The following is a 26,406-nucleotide window of genomic DNA, read 5'->3' on the forward strand; positions in this document are numbered from 1 at the left end:
CATTTCTGGTCTGGGTCTCCTCCACTGTCAAGAGTGAGGCCAAACGCAAATTGGAGGAACAGCACCACATATTTCGATTGGGTAGCTTACACCCCAGCAGTATGGGTATTAACTTCTCTAACTTCAAGTGACCCTTGCATTCTCTCGCTCTTTCCGTCCCTCCCCCATCCTAGTTGTCCTGCTTAGTTTCACTGTTTCACTCGTTAGTTTCATTCATTATCACCTTCTCCACAGCCAACAATGGACCATTGTGGGCTTCACCTTTCCTTGATCATTGATGGTGTCTTTGATTTGTCCTTATGCATACCTTTCATTCATTGTTCTTTGTATCTCCATATCTCTAGTTTCCCTCTCCCCTGACTCAGTCTGAAGAAGGGTCTCGACCCGAATCGTCATCTATTCCTTTTCTCCAGAGATGCTGCCTGACCCACTAAATTACTGCAGCATTTTTTTCTATCTTCGATATAAACCAGCATCTGCAGTTCCTGCCTGCACATAACTGAAGGTAATTGCTTCATTTGCAATTTAGAATTTGCATTGGTGATTACTCCTATCCTGTTAGGAATATACACCAGGGTTTGATCTTGACTACGGGTGCTGTCTGAACGGAGTTTGTACGTTCTTCCCTTGACCACGTGGGTTTTCTCCTAGGTACTCCGGTTTCCTCCCATACTCCAAAAACATAGAGGTTTGTAGGTTAATTTGCTTCGGTAAGATTGGAAATTATTCCTAGTGTGTAGGATTGTGCTAGTGTAAGGGGATTGCTGGTCAGCTCGGACACAGTCGGCTGAAGGGCCCGTTTCCAGGCGGTCTCTCTGAACTAAACTGAAGCTTTCACATTACGATTTGGGGGGAAATTGCTCTTTTCCAACTTACAGTAAATTAAGTTTATGGACAGTTCTCGAAGATAGAACCCTTATGTAACCCAGGAATCCATTGTACTCTTGCTTATTTTAAGTTATTTCATCCCGGCTTGATGGATTCTTTTGAAAATATCTGTAGATAACTGAATATATAATCAAACAGCTGATATAGATTATGAATCTAGACTAGTTTCACCACAATGTTAGTTACTGAATTTTGTTTTAATGACTTTTATTCCATAACTTTCCAAGCAGGAAAAACAATCTTCTCATATTTGTTCTGACATAGCCTTTAAAACCATGATAACATGCAGAGTGGACAGCATGGTCATGACACTAATAGAGTTGCCATCTTTCCACTCCAGCAATTAAGTTCAATCCTGACCTCCAGTGTTACCTCTGTGGAGTTTGCTGGGAATGTTGGAAGAATAAGTTATAGCAAATTAGGTAGGGAAATAAGATTGCTTCATGAGCTAGCATAGAATCTTGGGGGCAAATGGCCTTCTTACCGAATAGCGGATGGAGCAGCATTGGAGGCAGTCCAAAGAAGATTCACTAGACTAATTCCTGTGATGCAGAAATTTCCTATCAAGAGAGACTAACAATTATGACTCTATGTTCCTCAGAGTTTAAAAAAGTGAGATGTTTTTATACTTTTCCTAAGAAGGCTTTTCAGGGAAGATATTCAGATGTTTTCACAAGTAGGAAAGTCACAACCAAAGGAACATAGCAACAAAATAACCAGCTGGCTTACAATTGAGATGTGTAAAAACTTCTTCCCTCAGAGGGCAGTGAATCTCTGAAATGTTCTACCTCAGTGGGTGGAGGAAGCTTGATCAACATCTAATATACCAAAACTCTCATTTGTTTGTTTGTTTGGTCCTGAACTACAGCCAAAGCAGTACATGAATGCGTGACAATTTTAGGCCCACCTTACTCACCGTCGTCCCTTTGGTGCTCATGGAGGAAGTTTCATTGAAATCAGTGTTATATTTTTAGTTATTCATATTTTTAAGTTTAAATCTATCTCCTAGGGAGGGAGGGGGAAGGGAGGGAGGGGGGGAGGGAGGGAGGGTAAGGGGGGTTGCAGGGGATAAGGAGGGGAGGGGAAGGAGGAGGGAGGAGGGAGAGGGGAGGGAAGGAGAAGGTGCTGCATCAATGCAGGAGAGATTTGGGCCCAACGGGTCCACTTGGTCTAGTATATATTTAAGATGGATATTTTAAGATAACGAATTTAGGTTTATGGGGAATTGGCACGTATGAAGAATTAAGGCCAACACAGATCAGCCATCAGCATGTTGAATGATGGCTCATGGTAATCTATTCCTGTTCTTATTTTCTTGTGGTTTTTTTTGTTCCATGTCCTAAGGAAATATAGAAATATATGGAGTAATCCATGCAGCCTTTCAAGCTTGCTCCCACATTCAACACAATCATAGTGAATCTTCTACTTCTACCTCAATGCCATCTTTCTGCATTATCGCCATGTTCTTTGATCCACGGAATATCCATGCAGTAACCTGTCAACCTTACTTTGAATTAATTTCTCATAATACGCTGGAATAAATAATTAAGAAGATTCACCATCCTTTGTGTGCAAGAATTTTGTCATATCAGTGCTAAATTCTGAAACTCTCACCTGTGGTTTCTCCCTACATGCAGTCTTGCAACCCCTAAAAGAATTTTGGAAGTTTCAATGATATCTCCTTTCATTCTTCTAAACTATAGCAAATATAGGCAATCTTCTCTCCTCATACAGCAAACTTCCTCTGTGCCAAGTACATCAGTTCTTGGGTAAGGACACTGCCTATTTCTGTAGTCATCTCACCAGTAGCCTAGTCAGTGCAGTAAGACAATGCAATTGTTGCATCTACATATTAGCTATCAAGGAACTGCATACAAAACCATTAATACTGCCCTATCTGTTACCATTTCTGATGTGAATTACCTCACCTTTTTCCACATTTTCTTGTATTTGCTATATTTTTCCTTCATTTCCTCTTGAAGTCTCTAAATCCTTCCCTGTTTAGGTGACCCCCATATTATGGCAATTTGGGTAACAGAAATACATCCTTACAGCATTCGCAAATCACGATCAGTAAATCTGGGATACGGAATAAATTGTGCTCCTATAAAATTTATATCAATTAAGGATGGAAAAATGCTTCAGGAGGATGTAGGTATCATATAAAAAATACACTGCTTTTACACTGTGTCTACCTCACATATCCCCATAATATATATTCCATCTGTGTAAGAAGGAACTGCAGGTGCTGGTTTAAACCAAAGATAGACACAAAAAGCTGGAGTAACTCAGCAGGACAGGCATCATTTCTGGAGAGAAGGAATGGGTGACTTTTCGGGTCGAGACACTTTTTTCTCTCCAGAGAAGATGCCTGTCCCGCTGAGTTACTCCAGCTTTTTGTTCTATATATATTCCATCTGCCAGGTTCTCACCCACTCATTTTCTTTGTCTACATCCTCTGAAAGGCTCTTTACATTTTACATTCCCAACTCACAATCCACCTGGGTTTATATTCATTGGCTATATTGGAAATATGACATTTCATCCTCCTGGCACATTGTTGACATTATTTATGGTTTGTTGGGGCCCTTGCACCAATCTCTATGGCACTTCATTGGTTCAAGTCTGTCATTTTGTTCATTCCCACTATTTGTTTTCTGTCTGTTAACCAATTTTCAACCAATGCCAGTATACTACTTACAATTCCATGTCACTCATTCCGGACTGAACAAGGGTTCCGATCCGAAATGTTACCTATGCATATTCTCCAGAGATGCTGCCTGACCCAATGAGTTATTCCAGCATTTTATGTCCTTTTTTGTAAACCAGCATCTGCAGTTCCTTGTTACTTCATGTCATCTAACCTTGCTGAGCTACTTCCTGCGTGAGAGCTACTGAATATCTAAATACACCGTATCCACTGGTTCACCCTTACTAATACTACTACTAGAGTACCACTAGATTATCTATTAGATTAGACAAATCTGACTTCCCTTTTAAAAAATGTGTTAACCCGATTTTCTTCCTTATCTCCTTCCGTCTACAGGAACCATTCCCAAATCAATAGAATTCTGAGTCATGAAAACCAATGTATCCACTAACTCTATAACCACCTTTTCCAAACTCTAGGAGATAGATCATCAGGTACTTAGATATAGATAGATACATAGACAATAGGTGCAAGAGTAGGTTATTTAGCCCTTCAATAGAGGTGCAGGAGTAGGCCATTTGGCCCTTCGAGCCAGCACCGCCATTCAATGCGATCATGGCTGATCATCCACAATCAACACCTCGTTCCTGCCCTCTCCCCATACCCCTTGATTCTGCCAGCCCTAACATTAAATATTGCTAGAACCAGTATTTGTGGAAAGAGAAACAGGGTTAATGCTTCAGAATGAAATGTTTTTTTAACATTCACTTGTCAAAATCTGTGCACAAAGATTACAGGTCAAAACCGGTTTCTCTTTCATAAGATATTGACCGACCCGCTGAGTGTTTCCAGCAGTTTCTGTTTTTATCTCAGATCTCCAGCATCTGCAGAAATTTATTTTAGAGGTACAGTGCCCTTCGGCCCAGAGTCCACATTGATCAACAATCGCCCATACATTAGTTCTATCCTACATACTCGGGACAATACACAGATACCAATTAACCTATAAACTTGCCTGCCTTCGGAATGTTGGAGGAGACAGGCGCACTTGGAGAAATACAAACTCTGTACAGACAGTTCCCGTCGCCAGGATTGAACCTTCGTCTCTGGCATTACAAAACAGCAATTCTACCATTGATTTGATTTGCTTTGATTTTATATAATATCTAGACCAAGTGGACCCTTGCGGCCATTCCTCATTGGATTCCCATCGTGACATGGGAAAATCGTGTTTGTTCTTAAAATAAATGGCTTTTTTTTCTTAAAAATAAAATAAATATTATCTGGACTGTTTTTGCTTTTTATGGATGAAATCCTCTCTTGGAGAGCCTCGAGACTGTGCCCTCATTCAGCAGCAGCGTCAGGGTCGATTGCGACGACAGTTGCTTTGAGCGGGAAGAAACCGCTCCCCCCAAGTGGGACCCAGACCAATCGGGCATCGAGCAGGAGGTCGGAGCCAATCAATCGACCCCACATGGGGGTGAGCGGCAGGAGCAAATCAGGACGCGCCGGCGACCAATCAGAGCGGGGAGATTCGGCGCTCCCGCCATATGGGGACTCGGGCCAATCGGGCGTCAAGTGGGAGGTTGCAGCCAATCAACGGACCCCATGTGGGGTGAGCAGCAGGAGCAAATCAGGACCTCCCAGTGACCAATCAGAGCGGGGAGCGTCGGCGCTCCCCCCACGTGGGACCCGGACCAATCGGGCGTCAAGCGCGTGGTTGGAGCTGAACACAAAATAGCAACCCTCCAACAGCGCACACACCAGAGCTGAAGACAACATGGCAAGCCTCCCCCTACTGAGCACGCGCCGGAGCTGAACACAAAATGGCAACCCTTCCCCAACCGCACACGCGTGGATCCGGCGAACATCCGTTGGGCTCAAAGCTCTCTTGCATTGGTGTAGCACCCTTTACTTCCCTCTTCCCCTTCCCCCCCACTCACCCACTCCATCCCCCCACTCATCCACTCCATCCCCCTCCCCCCCAACTCACCCACTCCATCCCCCCTCCCCCCACTCCATCCCCCCTCCCTCTCCCCCACTCCATCCCCCCTCCCTCCCTCTCCCCCACTCCATCCCCCCCACCCACTCCATCCCCCCCCACCCACTCCACCCCTCCCCACCCACTCCACTCCCCCCACCCACTCCACTCCCACCACTCACCCACTCCACAACCCCCACTCACCCACTCCATCCCCCCTCCCCCCCTTCCATCCCCCTACCCCACTTCATCCCCCCCTCCACCCCCGTCCCCCCCTCACCACACTCCCCCCTCTCACCCACTCCACAATTCATGTGTGAAAACGACTATTATTTCCAACAGTCTGCAGTTCTTGAACTACATGTACAATGTCAGGCATATCATGAGTATATTCTGCTATTTATAGAAAGGTTATTGAACAGAAATACTTTTTACAACACAAAGAATTTTTTTTTTTGTTTTGTGTTGTTTTTTCCATTTTGCCTTACATATCCCAATTCTCTGGGTATTGAATAAAAAAACAATGGTCATAAAATGTATGACTAGGTTATGAGGAATGAGTTTCATTTAAAACTGCACATACCTAATTTCATTGAAGACATACTTGCTGCAGTGGTCTTCAACAGCAAATCACAACAGTACATGTCCCCCCACCCACCCCATCTCCCCCCTCACTACCATCCCCTCCACTCACACTCTACCCCCACTCCCCTCCACCTCCCTCCCCCGACCCTCTTTCCCCCCCACCTCCACTCCCCCCTCCAATTCTCCCCCACCCCCACTCTCCACCCCAACTCCATCCCCACCTACTCCCCTCCCCTCCCACCCCTACTCCCCTTCCCTCCCACCCCCACTCCCATCCCCAACTCCATTCCTCCGCCCCCCCACCCCAACCCCCACTCCCCCCAACTCCCCCTCCCAACCCCCTCCCCCCATTCACCCACCCCATCCCCTCTGAACATCAACGGGCCTCATGCTATGCAGTGAGGCGAGGCCAGCGGCGAGACCGGGCCAGCGGCGAGACCGGGCCAGCGGCGAGGCCAAGCCAGCGGCGAGGCGAGGATAGCGGCGAGCGGCGAGGCCAGTCCAGCGGCGAGGCTGGGCTAGTGCGAGGCCAAGCCAACGGCGAGGATAGCAGCGAGCGGGAGGCCTGGCCAGGCCAGCAGCGAGGCCAGCGGTGAGCGGCGGGCTGGACGAGGGGCAGTGCGAGCTGCGAGGCATGTGTTTTGCGGAAAACTGTGAGGCGGAATAGGAATGGTGGAAATTAAATAAGAAAGCGGAAACTTTCCGCCAAATTCGGAAGGGTAGGGAGGTCTGCGAAAGGGTTCCCAGTGCAAAGGTGAGTAAGGTAGTCCTAAAATTGTCACGCTACGTGTGACGGGGGCACAAATATATCACGCGGCCAAACAAACATCAAGCTAACATCCTTCACAGCGACAGAGTGTTAGTAATATATAGATAGATATACTTGCATTGACGCAGGATATTAAAGCTGTCATATAAAATATTATTGAAAATATTTTTAAAAATGTTTGAGAGCCAATGTTCTGCGATTGGGAGCTGAAGCCAAAAACCCCAAGTTTCTAAACTGACACAGTGAGATAAGCTGTTGTGTAAACTGTCTATAAATAGGTAGGTTTTGCACAATGGAATATTATTATCAGGCACATTGAGGCAAACAAAACAAAGTTATTCAGTGGATAAATATTTGAAGCACTGCAGTTATATGAAGAAAAGGTATCACTTTTAGAATAAAGTTAAAATAAAGTAAAATGCATCTTTTCGTATCCCCAACTTGCTTAAAACAAGATGATAAAATGGATGTTTCTATTGCTGTCCTGTATTTCAAATTGTAACATAACCAGTGTCAGAACAGACTTTGTGCATAGACTTATATATTTTTGAGTATGTGACATTTCAAAATTCATGTTCAAAGGTCATGATAAACCTTTAAAGTTATTATCAATATTTGACAATGAGAGAAACCATGGCTGTTAAAAACTAAGGTGCAAGCCTGATTCTGTACACAATAAATCAGTGTTGTCAGAAATTACATGCCATTTCTCGCACTGTCACACATCACCTGAAGAACTGAAAACTTAACTATCTCTATTCCTAGGTGCATTTGCCTTTTCAAAATTCAATCCTGACTACAACTTCTTAAGACAGCTATTTGAAAATTGGAAACCATTTTTTGAGGAATTAGAACATGTACAAAAAATGATTCACCTAAAATAATGTACTTGGCTCATCATCTCTACCCTTCATCTTATCAATTATCTATTCTGCTTGGCTACAGTGAAGAAATAACCAAGTTGTTACAGAGTTATCACTTTGAGATGGTCTACTGCCTTAAATAATGCTGTCGGGTGTGACCTCCGTGAATTTATTTGCTCTACCCCAAAGCAAAAAGAAAATCAGTATAAACTGACAACTTTTATTTTGTTCTTGAGAATTTTAAGTTACTACTGAATGCACTTAGTAAACATTAAGTCTATAGACAGCGGCGAGCGGCGAGGCCAGCGGCGAGGCAGGGCGAGAGGCAGTGCAAGCTGCGAGGCATGTGTTTTGCAGAAAAATGTATACTGAAAAATATCCAATGGTGATATTAAATAACCAAAATAGGTTTAAAGTTAGAAAGAGCAAGAGGAAGAGAAAAATGCAAAACAGCTCACCAAGCTTATTCCGGTTTGACAGAAGTGTGGCTGTGCAGTGGAGTACATGTGGAAGGGCAGCCTGTACAAGTTCCCAACGTGTGATGCTCTGGATGGCTTCAGAAAGTGCAGGTGAGAGACCATGTAGCTTACTTTCCACCAATACACGCTCAAAAGACTAGAAACCAACAAAGCACAGTTAAAATAAATCAATTAATTCTTCTCACAAGTAAACATACACGACACAATGCAGAAGTTAGAAGATTGTTGTGAAAATGCAGAAGTTAGAAGATTGTTGTGAAAATTATAGTCAGAGATTAAAATTTAAACATAAAACAGTACCGAGGGTTCGGTCCACAATATCTGTACCACTTCTGATGCCAAAACAAACTAATCCCAACTGCCAGCACATGATCTATATCCATCCATTCCATAACTGTTCATGAATGAATGAATGAATGAATACATTTATTGGCCAAGTATGTGCATATACAAGGAATGTGCCTTGGTACTCCGCTCACAAATGACAACACAAACATATTGTTAGCAATTAAGAATAAAGCATAAACACATCAAAACAATAAGGATACAACATTACAGTCTAAACATGTGGGTGAAAATAAACCAGAGCAAAAAAGAGACTTTGGTTATTGAGTAGAACTACTCGTGGAAAAAAGCTGTTTTTATGTCTGGGTGTGGCTGCTTTGACAGTCTCCTTCCAGAGGGAAGTGCTTCAAAGAGTTTGTGGCCAGGGTGAGAGGGGTCAGAGATTATCTTGCCCGCTCGCTTCCTGGCCCTTGCAGTGTGCAGTTCGTCAATGGGGGGAAGATTGCAGCCAACAACCTTCTCAGCTGATCAAACAATCCGTTGCAGCCTCCCGATGTCGTGATTAGTGGCTGAGCCAAACCAGCCCATGATGGAGAAGGTGAGGACGGACTCAATGATAGCAGTATAGAATTGGACCATCATTGCCTGTGGCAGATTGTGTTTCCTCAGTTGCCGCAGGAAGTACATCCTCTGTTGGGCCTTTTTGACTGTGAAGTCGATGGTGGCCCCCCATTTATGGTCCTGTTTATTAATAAGGTCATGTGCCTGTTTAAATGCCTCTACCCGCCACCCCCACTCCCAGCACCTACCATTCTCTGTGTAAAAAAGCTTGCCTTTGGTTAGGTTTATTATTGTCATGGGTAATTAGGTACTTGTTTTGCATGCAATCCAAACAGATTAAGTATACTACATCAATAAATACAATCAAGTCAAACTTAACCACAATAGATAGAGCAAAGGTGAAGATACCGAGTGCAGAATATAGTTCCTAGCATTGTGGCGTATCAGTTCCATAGACAAAGTTTAAAGTCCACATTGAGATTGAGGTGAATCGGACAGTGCACTAGCTTACGGAGGGACTATTCAGAAGCCTGATAACAGGGAAGCTGTTCCTGAGTCTGGTGGTGTGCGTTTTCAAGCCCCAGTACCTTATGCCAGAAGGGAGCTGGGAGAAGAAATAACGACTGGAGTGGGACAAGTCTTTGATTATGTTGGCTGCTTTTCCGAGGTGTAGATGTAGTCAATGGTGGGAATCTGGTCTGTGTGATGGATTGTGCTACATCCACAACTCTCTGCAATTTCTTGCGGTCTTGGGCAGAGCGATTCCCAAACCAAACTGTGATGCAAAGCAATAGTATGTTTTCTATGGTGTATCTGTAGAAGTTTGTAAGAATCACTGGAGAGTTACTGAACATCCTCAGTCTCTTCAGGAAGTGGAGGCACTGGTTTGCCTTCTTGATTGTCAATCTTGTTGCATTGATGCGATAGATCTTTGCTAATATTAATGCCAAGGAACTTGAAGCTCTCATCCATTTCCACTTTGGCATAATTGATACTAATTAGAGTTTGTACTCCACCATGCATCCTGAAGTCGATATCTAACTCCTTTGTCTCATTGACATTGAGGGAGAGAATTATTGTTTTGACACCATGTTACTAACTTCTCCATCTCGTTATTGTTCATGTTCCGGCCCTCAACAGAGGTGTCATTGACAAACATGTAGTTGGAGTTAGAGCTGAATTTGTCCATATGGTCGTGAATGTATAGGGAAGTGTATTAGGGCACTGAGAACACATCCTCGCAGGGCACTGGTATTGAGAATTATTGTGGAGGTGGTGCCACCTATCCCCACTGATTCAGGTCTATAGGTCAGAAATTCAAGGATTCAGTGAGAGAGGGGCGTTGATTCCTAGGTCCAGGAGTTTGGAGCTGACTTTGGATGGGATTCTGGTGTTGAAGTTAGAGCTACAGTCAATAAATAGAACTCTAACATAGGAGTCCTTATTGTTCAGGTGTCTCAGAGATAGGTTTAGGTCCAACAAGATTGCGTCCACTGTTGAAGCTGTTACGATGGTAACCAATGTTCAGTGGATGAAGACTGGATGGAAGGCTGGAATTAATGTGTGCCATCACAAGTCTCTCGAAGCCCATTACATTGGTGGGTGGTACAGTGCCACTGGATGGTAGTCATTAAGACACGTTATTTTGCTTTTCGTTAGCATGGGAATAAAACAGGTGGGGGTCTCAGAATGGAGTAGTGATAGGTTAAGGGTGTCCGTGAATACCTCTGCCAGCTGATTCACACTAGTCCTGAGGACTGAACCCAGTTGCTTTCCACAATTTCACTCTCAGGAAGGCCGGTCTTAGGTCTGCCGCGCTAATCGTTGTTACAAACACACCAGAGACTGATGGGGAGGATGGCGTTCTACCACCGCCTTTCTGTACAAAGTGGACGTAGAATACAGAGTTCATGGGGGAGCAATACTGCCCACCTTCCCATGGTAGCCTGTTATTGTGTGCAACCTGTTATTGCCTTAACATACGGGTATCAGTATCATTGCCTCAGGACTTCTGCTTGGATGGAATTACTTCTTGACATCCTTAATCACTCTTTGAGGGTCATACGAGATTTTGAACCGCTCGGTATCATTCAACTTGAATGCTGCAGACCTGGACTTCACCTGGGAGTGGATCCATTGTTTCCTGTTGCAATGGTCATGCATCGTCTTCTTTGGTATAGAGTCTGTGACAGCAGTGACATATTCTTCTAAGTTAGCCGCAGAGGCTTTGAATATAAAGCAATCCACTGACTCAAAGCAGTCGTGAAGGATCTCATCTGTTTCGTCGGACCAGCAGCACAAGACTTTCTGTACTGCATCTTCCCACTTCAGTTTCTGTTTGTAAGCAGGGAGTGGAAGCACAGCCAGGGTATCAGATTTTGTGAAATGTGGTGTTGCAATCCTTTTTTGATAATTGTGTAGCAGTGGTCAAGGGTGTTTGGGCCTCTGGTGGAGCAGAAGACTTGGTGGTCGTATTATGGCAGCACGCTCTGGAGGTTAACCTGATTGAAATCCCCAGCTGTTATGAACAAGGTCTTGAGGTACTTTGTTTTAAGGCCATTGATGATGGTGTGTGGTTCCTCAACAGCAAGCTTAGAATCCCTTGCACATCTCCTTTAAACTATTACATTAAAGCTATGTTCCCCTATCACATTAAAGCTATGGCCTTAATATTTGACATTTGTACCCTGTGAAAAGACTCATGATCTACCCTATCTATGGCTCTCATAACTTTATAAACCCATCAGGTCTCCCGTCAGCTTCCAACACTCCAGAGAAAACAATTCAAGTTTAACTAATCTCTCCCTACAAGTAATATGCTCTAATTCAGGCAGCATCCTGGTATATTCTTCGTCCAGTGGTGTGACCAGAATTGTACACAACACTTCAAATGTCACCTATGCAATGTCTCACACAACTGCAACATTAGGTAGTGTAGCATGGGAGCTGCAACCTGCATTATGATCCCCTGCACATCAATGCTGTCCAGTCTTGCCATTGACTGTTTCTTTTCTCCTTACATTCAACCTCCCAAAGTGCAACACTTCACACTTGCTCGGGTTAAACTCCATCTGCCATTTTTCTGTCCATTTCTGCAGCTGATCTATTTCCCGCAGTATCTTCTGACAGCCTTCCTCGTGGTTTGCAACTCCTCCAATTTTGTTGTCTTGAGCAAATTTACTCACCAACGCATCTACATTCACTTCTATGTTATTTATATATATCACAAACAGCAGAAGTCCCAGTACAGATCCCAGCAGAACTCCACTGGTCATACACCTCCAGTCAGAATATCTACCTTCCAACATAACCCTTATAATGTGGTATTCAATGAATAAGCCAGTTCTGAATCCAGTACATCATGAATCCTGTACATCTTAATCTTCTGGATCAGTCTACTAAGAGGAACCTTATCTAAAGCCTCACTATAATGTGTGTATACAATATATTGGAAAAGTTAAAATCCACTATTTCTACAGGCCTACTGGTCTTGCAGCACCCAGCATATTTGCTCTTCTAATTCCCGATGACGATTTGGGGGTGTATTCCCAACAAGGTTTTATTTCTCAGCTCCACCCATATGGCCTCACTGGACGAACAATCAGTAATGTTTTCTCAGACTACTGCCATGATAGAAACATAGAAACATAGAAAATAGGTGCAGGAGTAGGCCATTCGGTCCTTCGAGCCAGCACCGCCATTCAATATGATCATGGCTGATCATCCAACTCAGTATCCTGTACCTGCCTTCTCTCCATACCCCCTGATCCCTTTAGCCACAAGGGCCACATCTAACTCCCTCTTAAATATAGCCAATGAACTGGCCTCAACTACCTTCTGTGGCAGAGAATTCCACAAATTCACCACTCTCTGTGTGAAAAAAAACTCTCATCTCGGTCCTAAGACTTCCCCCTTATCCTTAAACTGTGACCCCTTGTTCTGGACTTCCCCAACATCGGGAACAATCTTCCTGCATCTAGCCTGTCCAACCCCTTAAGAATTTTGTAAGTTTCTATAAGATCCCCCCTCAATCTTCTAAATTCCAGCGAGTACAAGCCGAGTCTATCCAGTCTTTCTTCATATGAAAGTCCTGCCATCCCAGGAATCAATCTGGTGAACCTTCTCTGTACTCCCTCTATGGCAAGAATGTCTTTCCTCAGATTAGGAGACCAAAAATGTACGCAATACTCCAGGTGTGGTCTCACCAATGCCCTGTACAACTGCAGCAGAACCTCCCTGCTCCTATACTCAAATCCCCTCGCTATGAATGCCAACATACTATTCGCTTTCTTCACTGCCTGCTGCACCTGCATGCCTACTTTCAATGACTGGTATACCACGACACCCAGGTCTCGTTGCATCTCCCCTTCTCCTAATCGGCCACCATTCAGATAATAGTCTGCTTTCCTGTTCTTGCTACCAAAGTGGTAACCTCACATTTATCCACATTATACTGCATCTGCCATGCATTTGCCCACTCACCTAACCTATCCAAGTCACGTTGCAGCCTCCTAGCATCCTCCTCACAGCTAACACTGCCCCCTGCTTCGTGTCATCCGCAAACTTGGAGATGTTGCATTCAATTCCCTCGTCCAAATCATTAATATATATTGTAAATAGCTGGGGTCCCAGCACTGAGCCTTGCGGTACCCCACTAGTCACTGCCTGTCATTCTGAAAAGGACCCGTTTATTCCTACTCTTTGCTTCCTGTCTGCCAGCCAGTTCTCTATCCACATCAATACTGAACCCACAATACCGTGTGCTTTAAGTTTGCATACTAATCTCTTATGTGGGACCTTGTCGAAAGCCTTCTGGAAGTCCAGATATAACACATCCACTGGTTCTCCCTTATCCACTCTACTAGTTACATCCTCGAAAAATTCTATAAGATTCGTCAGACATGATTTACCTTTCATAAATCCATGCTGACTTTGTCCAATGATTTCACCACTTTCCAAATGTGCTGCTATCCCATCTTTAATAACTGACTCTAGCATTTTCCCCACTACCGATGTTAGACTAACTGGTCTGTAATTCCCCGTTTTCTCTCTCCCTCCCTTTTTGAAAAGGAGAAAATGATGTTCTCCTTTATCAATAAAACAACTCCCCCTCTTTTAAACACCCCCCTCCCCACTCCCTTCAAGCACTGTACCAAATTCTGTCCGTCCCTCAGCCAGGTTTATGTAATGGCAGTCGCTCGTACCTATCCACGTTGGGATCATCTGATTTGCCCATCAGGCTTCTCGTATTGAATTCCTGTAGTGTGGCAGCCAGCACTCAGTACCATACTCCAACTGCAGCCTGAACAATGTTTCCGTTGAAGAAGTACTGAAGGTACTATCGTGTATGAAAGTAGACAATTCTCCAGGGCCTGATGAGATATATCCAAGGACATTGTGGGAAACTAGAAAGGAAATTGCGAGAGCCCTGGTAGAAATTTATGAGTCGTCTTTAAATGCAGGAGAGGTGCCAGAAGACTGGAGGGTGGCAAATGTTGTGCCTCTATTCAAGAAGGGCTGGAGGGAAAATGCTGGGAACTATAGGCCAGTGAGCTGAACATCTGTAGTTGGAAAGCCACTAGAGAGTATTCTGAGGAATAGGTTATACAGGAATTTGGACGGGTAAGGGCTTATCAGCATGGTTTTGTATGTGGGAGGTTGTGTCTCACAAATCTGATTGATTTTTTTGAAGATGTGACCAAAAAAGTCGATGAGGGCAGAGCTGTAGATGTTGTATACATGGATTTCAGTAAAGCATTCGACAAGGTTCTGCATGGTAGGCTGCTCTGAAAAATTTGATCGCAGGGGATCTAAGGAGAGATAGCTGAATGGATAGCAAATTGGCTTCATGGAAGGAAGCAGATGGTGATGGTGGAAGGTTGCTTTTCGGACTGGAGGCCTGTGACGAGTGGTGTGCCTCAGGGTTCGGTGCTGGACCCGTTACTGTTTGTCATCTACATCAATGATTTGGATGAGAAAATACAGGGCAAGATTAGCAAGTTTGCCGATGATACAAAAGTGGGTGGTGTTTCAGATAGTGAAGATGATTGTGAAAGATAGCAGCAGGTACTTAATCGAATAGCCAGGTGGGCTGAGGAATGGTTGATGGAACTTTATACGGAGAAATGTGAGGTGTTGTATTTTGGTACGTCCAACAAGGGCAGGACCTACACAGTGAATGGTAGGCCTCTGGGGAGTGTGGTAGAGCAGAGGGATCTTGGAGTGCAGGTGCATGGTTCTTTGAAGGTCGAGCCGCAGGTAGATAAGGTGGTCAAACAGGCTTTTGGCACATTGTCTTTCATCAATCAGAGTATTGTGTATAGAAGTTGTGAGATCATGTTGCAGTTGTATAAGACGTTGGTGAGACCGCATTTAGAGTATTGTGTTCAGTTCTGGGCACTGTGTTATAGGAAAGATATTGTCAAGCTTGAAAGGGTTCAGAGAAGATTTACAGGGATGTTGCCAGGACTAGAGGGTCTGAGTTATAGGAGAGGTTGAGTAGGCTGGGTCTCTATTCCATGGAGCGCAGGAGGATGATGGGTGATCTTACAGAGGTGTATAAAATCATGAGAGGAATAGATCAGGTAGATGCACAGAGTCTCTTGCGCAGAGTAGGGGAATCGAGGACCAGAGGACATAGGTTCTAGGTGAAGGGGAAAAGATTTAATAGGAATCTGAGGGGTAACTTTTGCACACAAAGGGTGATGGGTGTATGGAGCAAGCTGCCAGATAGTTGAGGCTGGGACTATCCCAGTTTAAGAAACATTTAGACAGGTACATGGATAGGACCAGGCGCAGGCAGGCGGGATTAGTGTAGTTGGGACATGTTGGCCGGTGTGGGCAAGATGGGCCGAAGGACCTGTTTCCACACTGTATCACTCTATGACTATAGATCTTACCCGACAAATCTGAGGAAGTAACAAGCAGGATAGACAAAGGATAGTCAGCGGATGTTGTTTACTTGGATTTTCAGAAAGTTTCTGATAAGGTGCCACATGATGAGGCTGCTCAACATGATAGACATGGCATAATGCACATGGCATTAGAGGTAAGGTACTAGCATGAATAAAAGATTAGCTGACTGGCAGAGACAAAGAGTGGGAAAAGCAGAGGCAAAGGCGGGCCTTTTCTGGTTGGCTGCCAGTGACTAATGGTGTTCCGTAGGGATCGGTGTTGGGTCCACTACTTTTCAAGTTATATGTTAATAATCTGGATGATGGAATTGATGGCTTTGTTGCCAAGTTTGCAGATGATACAAAGATAGGTGGACGGGCAGGTGGGGTTGAGGATGCAGGGAGTCTGTAGAAGGTTTTGGAAAGGTTATGAGTGGGCAAAGAAGTAGCAAATGGAATACAGCAAAGCAAAGTGTATGGTCATGCACTTTAGTAGAAGGAATAAGGAAATAATCGGTGGTGCATGGGGACTTGGGAGTGCTGATGCAAGATTCCCAAAAGGTTAATTTGCAGGTTGAGTCAGCAGTATGGAAGGCAAATACAATGTTAGCATTAATTTCTAGAGGACTAGAATATAAAGCAAGGAAATAATGCTGAGACTTTATAAGGCACTGGTCAAGCTACATTTAGAATTTTATGAACAGTTTTGGGCCCCAGGATGTGCTGGCGTTGGAGAGGGTCTGGACAAGAATGATCCTGGGATGATTGGATTGATGACTGATAAGCATTTGAAGGCTCTAGGCCTGTTCTCGCCGGAGCTCGGAAGGATGAGTGGGGATCTCATTGAAACCTACCGAATAATGAACGGCCTAGGTAGAGTGAATGTGGAGAGGATGTTTGCAGCAGTGGGGTAGACTAGGACCAGAGAACACAGCCTCAGAATAAAGGGATGTAACTTTAGAATGGAGAGGAGAAATTTCTTTAGCCAGAGGGTGGTGAATCAGTGGAATTCATAGCTGCAGATTGCTGTGGAGGCCAAGTCATTAGGTATTTTTAAAGCAGAGATTGATAGTTCTTGATTAGTAACAGTGTCATAGGTTACAAGAGGAGGCAGGAGAATAGTGTTGAGAAGGAAAAATAGATCAGCCATGATTGAACTGCAGAGCAGATTTGATGGGCCGAATGGCCTAATTCTGCTCCAAGATCTTATAGTCAGTGATAATCCCTGGTATTACAAAACGTAATAGCATCATAACGATACCACGTGCTCACTTTAATATACGCCGCATTTAATAACGGAACCAAATAACCAATGTATTTTTAAAATAAGATAGCATACCACACAGGAGGCTTCATACTGTTTTCCCAGCTTTGGTCTCAGAAATGCACTGCAAGATAAAAAAGAAAAGTAAACATTTGAAAAATAGACCAACTGGTTTTGAAAATTTGATGGAATAAACACATAAATACTTCTAATTTTGTTTATTAAGCAGTTCCCTACTTGCACAGTAGTGTGGGGTCGAGGGAACAATGTCACAGATCGAAGGTAACCACATCGACACTCGCAATAGGGTGAACTTACATGGTTTATTCCATTTACAATGGTAAGAAAGTCCAGGGCACTGTCTCTCACCATCTGAGCACATTTGCAATGACGTTGGCGATCTTGGGCTTGTCCCAACAGCTCAGACCTGGTCTTCGAAGGAAGAGGCGTGGCGATATCAGGCTTCTTCGTGCAGTTCACCACTGCCTTAAGAAAAGTGGCTGACAGTACAGGTTTCTTCCTGGCAGCTCAGCTTTGGGTTTGGAGAGGAGACGCTGGCAGTCTCTGGATTATTCTGGCGGCCACACTTTGCCTCTGTATGTATGCGTGGGTGCAGTTCCTCCTTGTCTGGGGCAAGAAGAGGTTCTGGTATTTCAGGCCTGCCAAACCACTCAGTCTTAGCCTCAGGTAGAGAACCAAGTGGGACCTGGTGCGGGGGCGCCTTCGTGAACACAGAGGGACCCGGCATGGAGGGGGGGGTCGAGAGAACAAATAGGCACCTGGCATGGGGGAGCGGGGGCACTGAGTGAATAGACGGCTATTGGGAACTACTTTGTAACTTTGTCACTGCCCTATGACTGGGGGAGTCTTAAGAAAGGTCTCGAACCAAAACGTCACCCATTCCTTCTCTCCAGAGATGCTGCCTATACCGCTGCATTACTCCAGGATTTTGTGTCCATCATTGACTTGGGGACAGTTGTGCCCAAGACTGCAATAAATTGCAAAGAGTTGTAGATGTGACCCATTCCATCACACAGACTAGGCTCCCCACCATTGACTCCATCTACACTTCACACTGTCTCAGAAAAGCAGCCAACATAATCAAAGACTAAGGCATCGGAGATACTAGGGCATCGGAGATGTCCTCATTCTTTAGGAAACGGGGGTTCCCTTCTTCCATTATAGATGAGGCTCTCACTAGGATCTCAATATCCCGCAGTTCCGCTCTTGCTCCCCCTCCCCTCCCCTCATTCGTAACAAAGATAGAGTCCCCCTTGTCCTCACCTTCCACCCCATCAGCCGTCGCATACAACAAATTATCCTCCAATATTTACGCCACCTCCAACGGGATCCCACTACTGGCCACATGTTCCCATCTCCACCCCTTTCTGCTTTCCGCAGAGACCGTTCCCTCCGTACCTCCCTGGTCCACTCGTTCCTTACTACCCAAACCACCCCCTCCCCAGGTACTTTCCCCTGTAACTGCAGGAATTGCCACACCTGTCCCTTTACCTCCCCCCTCGACTCCATCCAAAGACCCAAACTGTCTTTCCAGGTGAGGTAGAGGTTCACCTGCACGTCCTCCAACCTCATCTATTGTATCCGCTGTTCCAGATGTCAACTTCTCTACATCGGCAAGTCCAAGCGCAGACTCGGCGATCGTTTCGCTGAACACCTCTGCTCAGTCCGTCTCAACCAACCTGATCTCCCGGTGGCTCAGCACTTCAACTCCCCTCCCATTCCCAATCTGACCAGTGATAAAACGCATTGAGCTCATCCAGATGTCCAGGTGTGGATGGAGTGGTAGGTGCTCCAGATCATGGTGAAGCACTGGTCAAATGTGTGGCGTCTACTGGCGTGGAAGGCAGCGGGATACGTCATTTTGTGCTTATTGATTAGGGTGCTCACTACCCCAAGTGACAGCTGATGTCTGCCTGGGGATGGATTTAGACTGAGTCAGGATGACAGAGAACTTTCTAGGTAGGTTAAACAGTCGGCACCTAAGCACCAGATATTCCAGGTCGGGGAGTGGGAATGGGAAAGCGAACAAGTCCAAGGACCATGACAAGTTTATTATGAACCAGACGCTGCCATCTCTTCCTTTTCCTGACTCTGCAACCTTGAATGTGAATAGAAACAACCTTGGACTGGACCTTGGACCTTGCACTGCATTCCTGAGAGTTACGTGTGAGCTAAGACTCTGTAAAACAGAGTACACAGAGCACAACAGTTCCTTATGCCCCTCTGATACAGCAGGATTGCTTTTCAGTCTTCTACCTTGTTCTCCAGCAATTGTATATGTGCCAGAAGGCTACAGGATGAGAAAGGTGTGGCACATGCCCCAACGCTCCAGTCTTACCTGAAGGCCACCCCATCCATAAATTACAGACTTGCATGTTGCCTGCGACATCTGGAGAAGCATTTTAAATCTCATTCTTAATAATGAAGCTCATATTAAAACATTTAGCCCAACCCTAACTTAGACTAATAAGACTAATAATTTTAAAAGATATAACTGCAGACAAATCCTAAACATTAGTTTGTAGTTTAGTTTATTATTGTCACTTGTAGTGAGGTACAGTGAAAAGCTTTAGTTTGCATGCTATCCAGTCAAAAAGACTACATATATATTCACAAAATGCTGGAGTAACTCAGCAGGTCAGGCAGCATCTTGGGAGAGAAGGAATGGGTGATGTTTCGGGTCGAGACCCTTCTTCAGACATATAAATAAATATAATTAAGCTGTCCACAGTGGACAGATAAAGGATAAACGGTACAGCATTTAATGCAAGATATAACATTGAAGTACAATAAAGTCTGATTATTGATATAGTCTGATATAGTTCAAAGGTCTCCAACAAGGTAGATGGAAGGTCAAGACTGCACTCTAGCTGATGAGAGGACTGTTCAGTTGACTGATAAAAGCTGGGAAGAAACTGTCACTGAATCTGGAGGTAAGCGTTTTCACGTTTCTGCACCTCTTGCTTGATGGGAGAGGGGACAAAAGGGAATGACCGGAGTGACACTAGTCCTTGATTGTGCTGGCAGCCTTGCTGAGGTAACGTGAAGTGTAGATGGAGTCAATGGAAGTGAGGCTGGTTTATGTGATGGTCCGGGCTACATCCACAATTCTCTGCAATTTCTTGCTGTCTTGGATGGAGGTATTCTCAAACTAGGCAGATGCATTGTGATGAAATGCCTTCTCCGCACATCTGTAGAACGTGGTGAGGGTAGTTGGGAACATGTCGAGCATCCTAAGCCTGCTAAGTAGAGGCGTTGAGGTGCTTTCTTGGCCATGTCTTCGATGTGGCTGCCCAGGGCAAATTGCTGGTGATATTTATTCCTAGGAACATGAAGCTTTTGACCAACTCTCTTTCAGTGCCATCAATGTATACTGGGGTGCATGTACTGCTTCATTTCCTAAAGTCAATCACAATTTCCTTTGGCTTGCTGACATTCAGGGAGAGGTTGTTGTCTTGGCACTAAGTTACAAGGTTTTCAATCTCCTTTCTGTACTCCATCTCGTTATTATTTGATATCTAGTCCACTGCGGTGGGAAAGTTTTATAAAGGACACTGGTGCTGATCCAGATGGTGAATCAAGAAATTGGAATTGCAACCATTTTACATATTGAGTAGAATGTATTGTTCCTGGGTTTGATGTGGCAAAATTCAAGCTAGTATCAAGAACAGTGACCTGCAGCTCCACAGCAGCCAGCAAATCCACCCCACTGGTCTCTCCAACATTCCTTCATATGTACAGTTTATGTATTTATTGCCAGATTTGTACCAAGATAGTTAAATACTTTGTTTTGCACACCACCCAATCAAATCAGATACCATGCATAAATACAACGAAGCCCAATTCAAGTACAATAAATAGAACAAAGGGAAAGATACAGAGTGCAGAATATAGTCTCTCGTGGGGACCGACCTCCTCATCAAAGGGATCTAGCTAAGGAGGCGCTGTCTCAAAAAAGCAGCCAGCATCATCAAGGATCCACACTATTCTGGCCACACTCTTATTTCACTCCTACCATCAGAAAGAAGGTCTGATAATTGTAACATCCAGGTTCAAGAACAGCTTCAACCCAACAATCATCACGTTACTGAACACAATGAACTCCAACTAAACCATAAACTGCCTTGGTTGCACTCGGAACTTTGGGCTTTGCTTTATTTTGCACTAATTGGGTTTTTTGATTTATTGAGTAATCCTATTTACAAACCTGTCGAGCTGCTGCAAGTAAGAAATTCATTAATCGGTTTTGGTACATATACGTACATTTGGTACATATACGACAATAAAACACCCTTGACTCTCTTAATATTACTCTTAATATTAATCTTAATAATAAAGTTACAGCTCATTCAAAATGCCGCAGCCAGGCTTTTAACAAATACCAAGAAAAGGGAACATATCACCCCAGTATTATACTCCCTTCATTGGCTCCCTGTAAGATCCAGGATAGACTATAAGGTCCTCCTTTGGTATCACAAAATGCTGGAGTAACTCAGCAGGTCAGGCAGCATCTCTGGAGAGAAGGAATGGGTGACGTTTCGGGTCAAGACCCTTCTTCAGACAGATGTCGGGGGGGGGGCGGGACAAAGAAAGGATATAGGTGGAGAAGTTGAGATCTGGAACAGCGGATACAATAGATGAGGTTGGAGGAGGTGAAGGTGTACCTCTCTTTCACCTGGAAAGACTGTTTGGGTCCTTGGATGGAGTCGAGGGGGGAGGTAAAGGGACAGGGCACTAGGGCATTCTTTAGGAAACGGGGCTTCCCCTCTTCCATTATAGATGTGGCTCTCACCAGGGCCTCCTCTATATCCCGCAGCTCCGCTCTTACTCCCCCTCCCCCCATTCGTAACAAGGACAGAATCCCCCTCGTTCTCATCTTCCACCCCATCAGCCAGCGTATCCAACAAATTATCCTCCAACATTTACGTCACCTCCAACGAGATCGCACTACTGGCCACATCTTCCCATCTCCTCCCCTTTCTGCTTCCGCAGAGACCGTTCCGTCTGTAACTCCCTGGTCCACTCGTCCCTTCCTACCCAAACCGCCCCCTCCCCAGGCACTTTCCCCTGCAAACGCATGAGATGCAACACCTGTCCCTTTACCTCATATTACCTCATGAGGAACAGTTCCTCATATTTCACTTGGACAGCTTACAGCCCATCGGTATGAACATTGGCTTCGCTAACTTTAGATAGTTCCTCTGTCCCTCTCTTCCTCTCCCCCTTCCCAGATCTCCCACTGTCTTCCTGTCTCCATCTATATCCTTTCTTTGCCCCGCCCTCCTGACATCAGTCTGAAGAAGGGTCTCGACCCGAAACGTTACCCATTCCTTCTCTCCAGAGTTGCTGCCTGACCTGCTGAGTTACTCCAGCATTTTGTGATACCTTCGATTTGTACCAGCATCTGCAGTTATTTTCCTACACAAGGTCCTCCTTATAGTCTACAAAGCCCTAAATGGCTTGGGAACAGCATATCTTACAGAGTCCCTCCTTCCATATGCTCAGGTCTTCTGATGCTGGCCTGTTACACTCAATGCTGCAGCAGTAAGAAAATTAGGGAAGCAGCCTTTTTCAACTACGCCCCCAAGCTGTGGAATACCCTACCCAGGGCTATGAAGTACGCCGACTCAATTGAGATTTTTAAACGACAGTTAAAAACATATCTTTTCACTCAAGCTTTTAACTGATTTTACATCCTTTGTTCTTTTCCACTCCCAATTTTAAATTTTAATTTTTTTTATATCAATCTGTGCTTTGTATAAAATTGTACTGTTTTATATTGTATCCTTGTTTAGACGTGTTTGGTTTTGTGGAAAGCACTTTGGGCTCCATTAAATTGCATGAAAAGTGCTACATAAAAGTTGTTTATTATTATTATTGTAGCCCAACAGTTCCATAGACAAAGTCCAATGTCCTCAATGAGAATCGACTGTACCTTAGCTTATAGAAGGACCATTCAGAAGCTTGATAATAGAGGGAAATAGCCTGTTCTTGAGTCTGGTGGTTTGTATTTTCAAGCTTCTATATCTTCTGCCCGACTGGAGTAGGGTGAAGAAGGAACAGCTGAGGTGAGAAAGGCCTTTGATTCTGTTGGCTGGTTTCCTGAGGTAGCAGGAAGTGTAGATCGAGTCAATGGTGAGTAATCTGGTCTTTGTGATGAACATGGGGTACATTTACAACTTTCTGCCATTTCTTGCAGTCTTAGGCAGAACAGGTCCCAAACCAAGAGGCGATGCAGCTCGACAGTATGCTTTCTATGGTGCATCCATGGAAGTTTGTAAGAGTCATTGAAAACATGCTGAGTTTCCTCAGTCTACTGAGAAAGTCAAGGCATCAAGGTGCCTTCTCAGCTGTTGCTTTAATGCGATTGGTCCATGACAGATTTACGCTAAGGAACTTGAAGCTCTCTACTATTTCCACTTTGGCACCTTTGATGCTGATTGGTGATGTACTCCACTATACTTCCTGAATCCAAGTTCGGTATTTGTAAACTGGGGATAACCTGCAGTTGCACTTTTCGTTTAATTACATGATCGAGCTGGTGAACTGGTAAAAGGTTTATTGATTATATTTTTGACCAACAGTTTAAAACCTTACAGGTGCAGGATAGTTCTCATAAAGGGCCATTGGACTTCCCCTGTAATATGTTGCTACATATTAGACAAATTCAAGGCAGCATTTATCTAATCTAAAGAAGGATCTCAACCCGAAACGTCACCCATTCCTTCTCTCCAGAGATGCTGCCGAGTTACTCCAGCTTTTTGTGTCTAGCTAGCATTTCTCTAATGTTCAGAGTTAGTACTAAATCATGCTTAACTATTTTACAACTATCAAACTTGAAAATGAATCCAATGGTAGCGTGAACCCATCTGTATAGTTTCTGTAAAACATCTATTGTTACACCTGGTGGGGCCACCAGCACTGGCTCCCTCGCCAACTGTCTGTCCTTTCTATTGTTTTAATTATTTTAAGTATGTGTTAAAGTATGTTTCAGTGTTTCTTGGTTTGTTTTATGTGGGGGGTTGAGGGGGGGTGGGGGAATTAGGGGAAACTTTTTTCAATCTCTTACCTCGACAGAGATGCAATTTTTCTCCGTATCGTATCTCCGTCCCCACTACGGCCTAACATCGAGGAGTTGGTGGTCTTTCCTGGAGGCCGGCCCGGCGCTTCAAGCCGCAGGCGCGGCGCGGACTTTAAATGGTAGAGTTTGCGATCCTTTGCCGAGTATCGACTGTGGAGAGCTCCAACCGCGGGGCCTGTGGACATTAACATCGTGAAGCCCACGGTCTCTGGTAAGAAGAAGCCAACTCGGGAGCTCCATGCCGCGGAGAGTGTTTCATTCCGTCCCGACAACAGAGTTCGATGATGCGAGGGCTTCGGACAGTTGGCAGCGGCGACTGCGGATGGTTCAACAGCCCCGACCACAGGTGAACAAAGACCTTTGTTGAACTTTATTACCTTCCATCACAGTGAGGAATGTGGAATCCGCCATGGTTGATCTTTATGTTAACTTTTTTTATATGGCTGTGTGTCTTGTTGATTTTTATTTAGTATGGCTGTATGATAACTCAAATTTCACTGTACCTTAATTGGTACATATGACAATAAATTGAATCTTGAATCTTGATCTTGAATCTTGTTTCTAAACTGAAATCTCTGGCAAGCTTTTATGTTGGTATAACATAAATATATATATGTATAAAAATATGATACTGGAGAGATTTTTTAATGTTATTTTCATTTGTCTGCAAAAGTATATTCTGTTTACTTGATGGGAAATTTTGCTTGTATGTGGTACTTCATATAGCCATGTAATACATAATATAAACTTATGGTTCCAGACTTTCTTCAACTGTTGTAAAATTAAAATTTGTTTTTGATTTTGAGCCATAATTGGACACAAAAATGTGACATTTTTTACACATCATAACTTATGTGAAAATATATACGTATCGTAATGGCCTACATTTGTCTAAACAAATTTTTTTTGAGGACCTTTGATATGCCTTCCAAACCCGACTTTGCTTGGAGAAATTAGTTGCACATATTCATTTGGGAGTAAAAAATATCATGCTCATGTACGTAACTCATCGTGTCCTGAGAGTTAAGTACGTAAGATGCCGTTGGAAATCATGAAAAATGAATATTTTTCGGATCGATATTCATTTGTTTCTATGATGCTCAAGCCAAGTAAAAAATATATATGTCCAAAAATTCTTAACTCAACATACTTTAAAGCAAACGAGACATAATATGCTTACTTTGTTCTCCGTGTCCAAATCGTTACGTACATAAGCAGGCATCATTAACCCGCTGTTTTCATGTCTGGTGGATTTGTCAACTTATAAAAACATTTTATAAAAAAACATTTTATAAGTAAGTGTAAGTGTAGTTTGTCAGTTTTCTGCTGACGGTGCTGCAGCCTGATGACCCTTCGTGTCTTCGGAGCGTCTACTGGTTAAATACAGGAGACGTTCAATTGTCCAGCGCTATCTTCCTAATGAAAGCTGCCCATCGGACACCATCTTGTTTGAGTTTTGAAAGGTAAGATTTTGTTTGTATTTTAAATGTATTTTGGGGGAAATACTAGCCGAGTCAGGTTGAGATTACACCCTTCTGAAACATCGCGAAAATTCCTACGCTGTCAATGCTTCTCCAGCATCCTGGTTTTCACTGAAATCACTGACAAGTCAGTAAGTACTTGAGAGTTTTGAACTATAAAACCTTGTATGGGTTACTTAAAAACCAAGCTTCACGGTAACAAGGAACAAACCGGATTTACTTTCAGTTTACTAAGAGCTGTAGTAAAAAAAAAATGTTTTAAGTGGTTACGTGGATGTTTGCGAAAAGTGTGTGGGCATTCTTTGAAAATGTAAGGGAGATGCATATCTGGTTTCTGGGTTGCATATCTGGGTTTGGAGCCCACTTTACATGTAATGGTGGAGGCCAAAAACATCGCGAAAATCCCACGCTGTCAAACTGTTGCCTCCAATCTACCTGTCAAATGGCCTGACGGTAAATAAATTGGTTTGCTGTCCAATTTCATTGTGGACCGCCACGGATAGGATGTATAACTACACTACATAAGGGACATGGTTGCACCTGAAGTGGAGAAGGACTGATGTTCTTCTGGGTAGCTACCGTATTGATGCTCGGGAGGTTTTTAA

The 26,406-nt window shown here is 44.0% G+C and overlaps 1 protein-coding gene across 4 annotated transcripts in view; it reads right to left on the reverse strand.

Moving 5' to 3' along the window:
* unc80 (unc-80 homolog (C. elegans)) overlaps positions 1–26,406 on the reverse strand; it is a 253,548-nt gene that overhangs the window by 215,097 nt on the left and 12,045 nt on the right. For all 4 annotated transcript variants that reach the window (XM_078404204.1, XM_078404202.1, XM_078404203.1 and 1 more), the window contains exons 2-3: positions 17,294–17,342; positions 8,195–8,351 (exon numbers count right to left, since the gene is read on the reverse strand). In XM_078404204.1, the coding sequence (XP_078260330.1) occupies positions 8,195–8,351; positions 17,294–17,342 (206 nt within the window). The remainder of the gene's footprint in view (positions 1–8,194; positions 8,352–17,293; positions 17,343–26,406) is intronic.

This window comes from Rhinoraja longicauda, chromosome 8 (assembly GCF_053455715.1).
Source record: "Rhinoraja longicauda isolate Sanriku21f chromosome 8, sRhiLon1.1, whole genome shotgun sequence".
Lineage (NCBI taxonomy): Eukaryota > Metazoa > Chordata > Chondrichthyes > Rajiformes > Arhynchobatidae > Rhinoraja > Rhinoraja longicauda.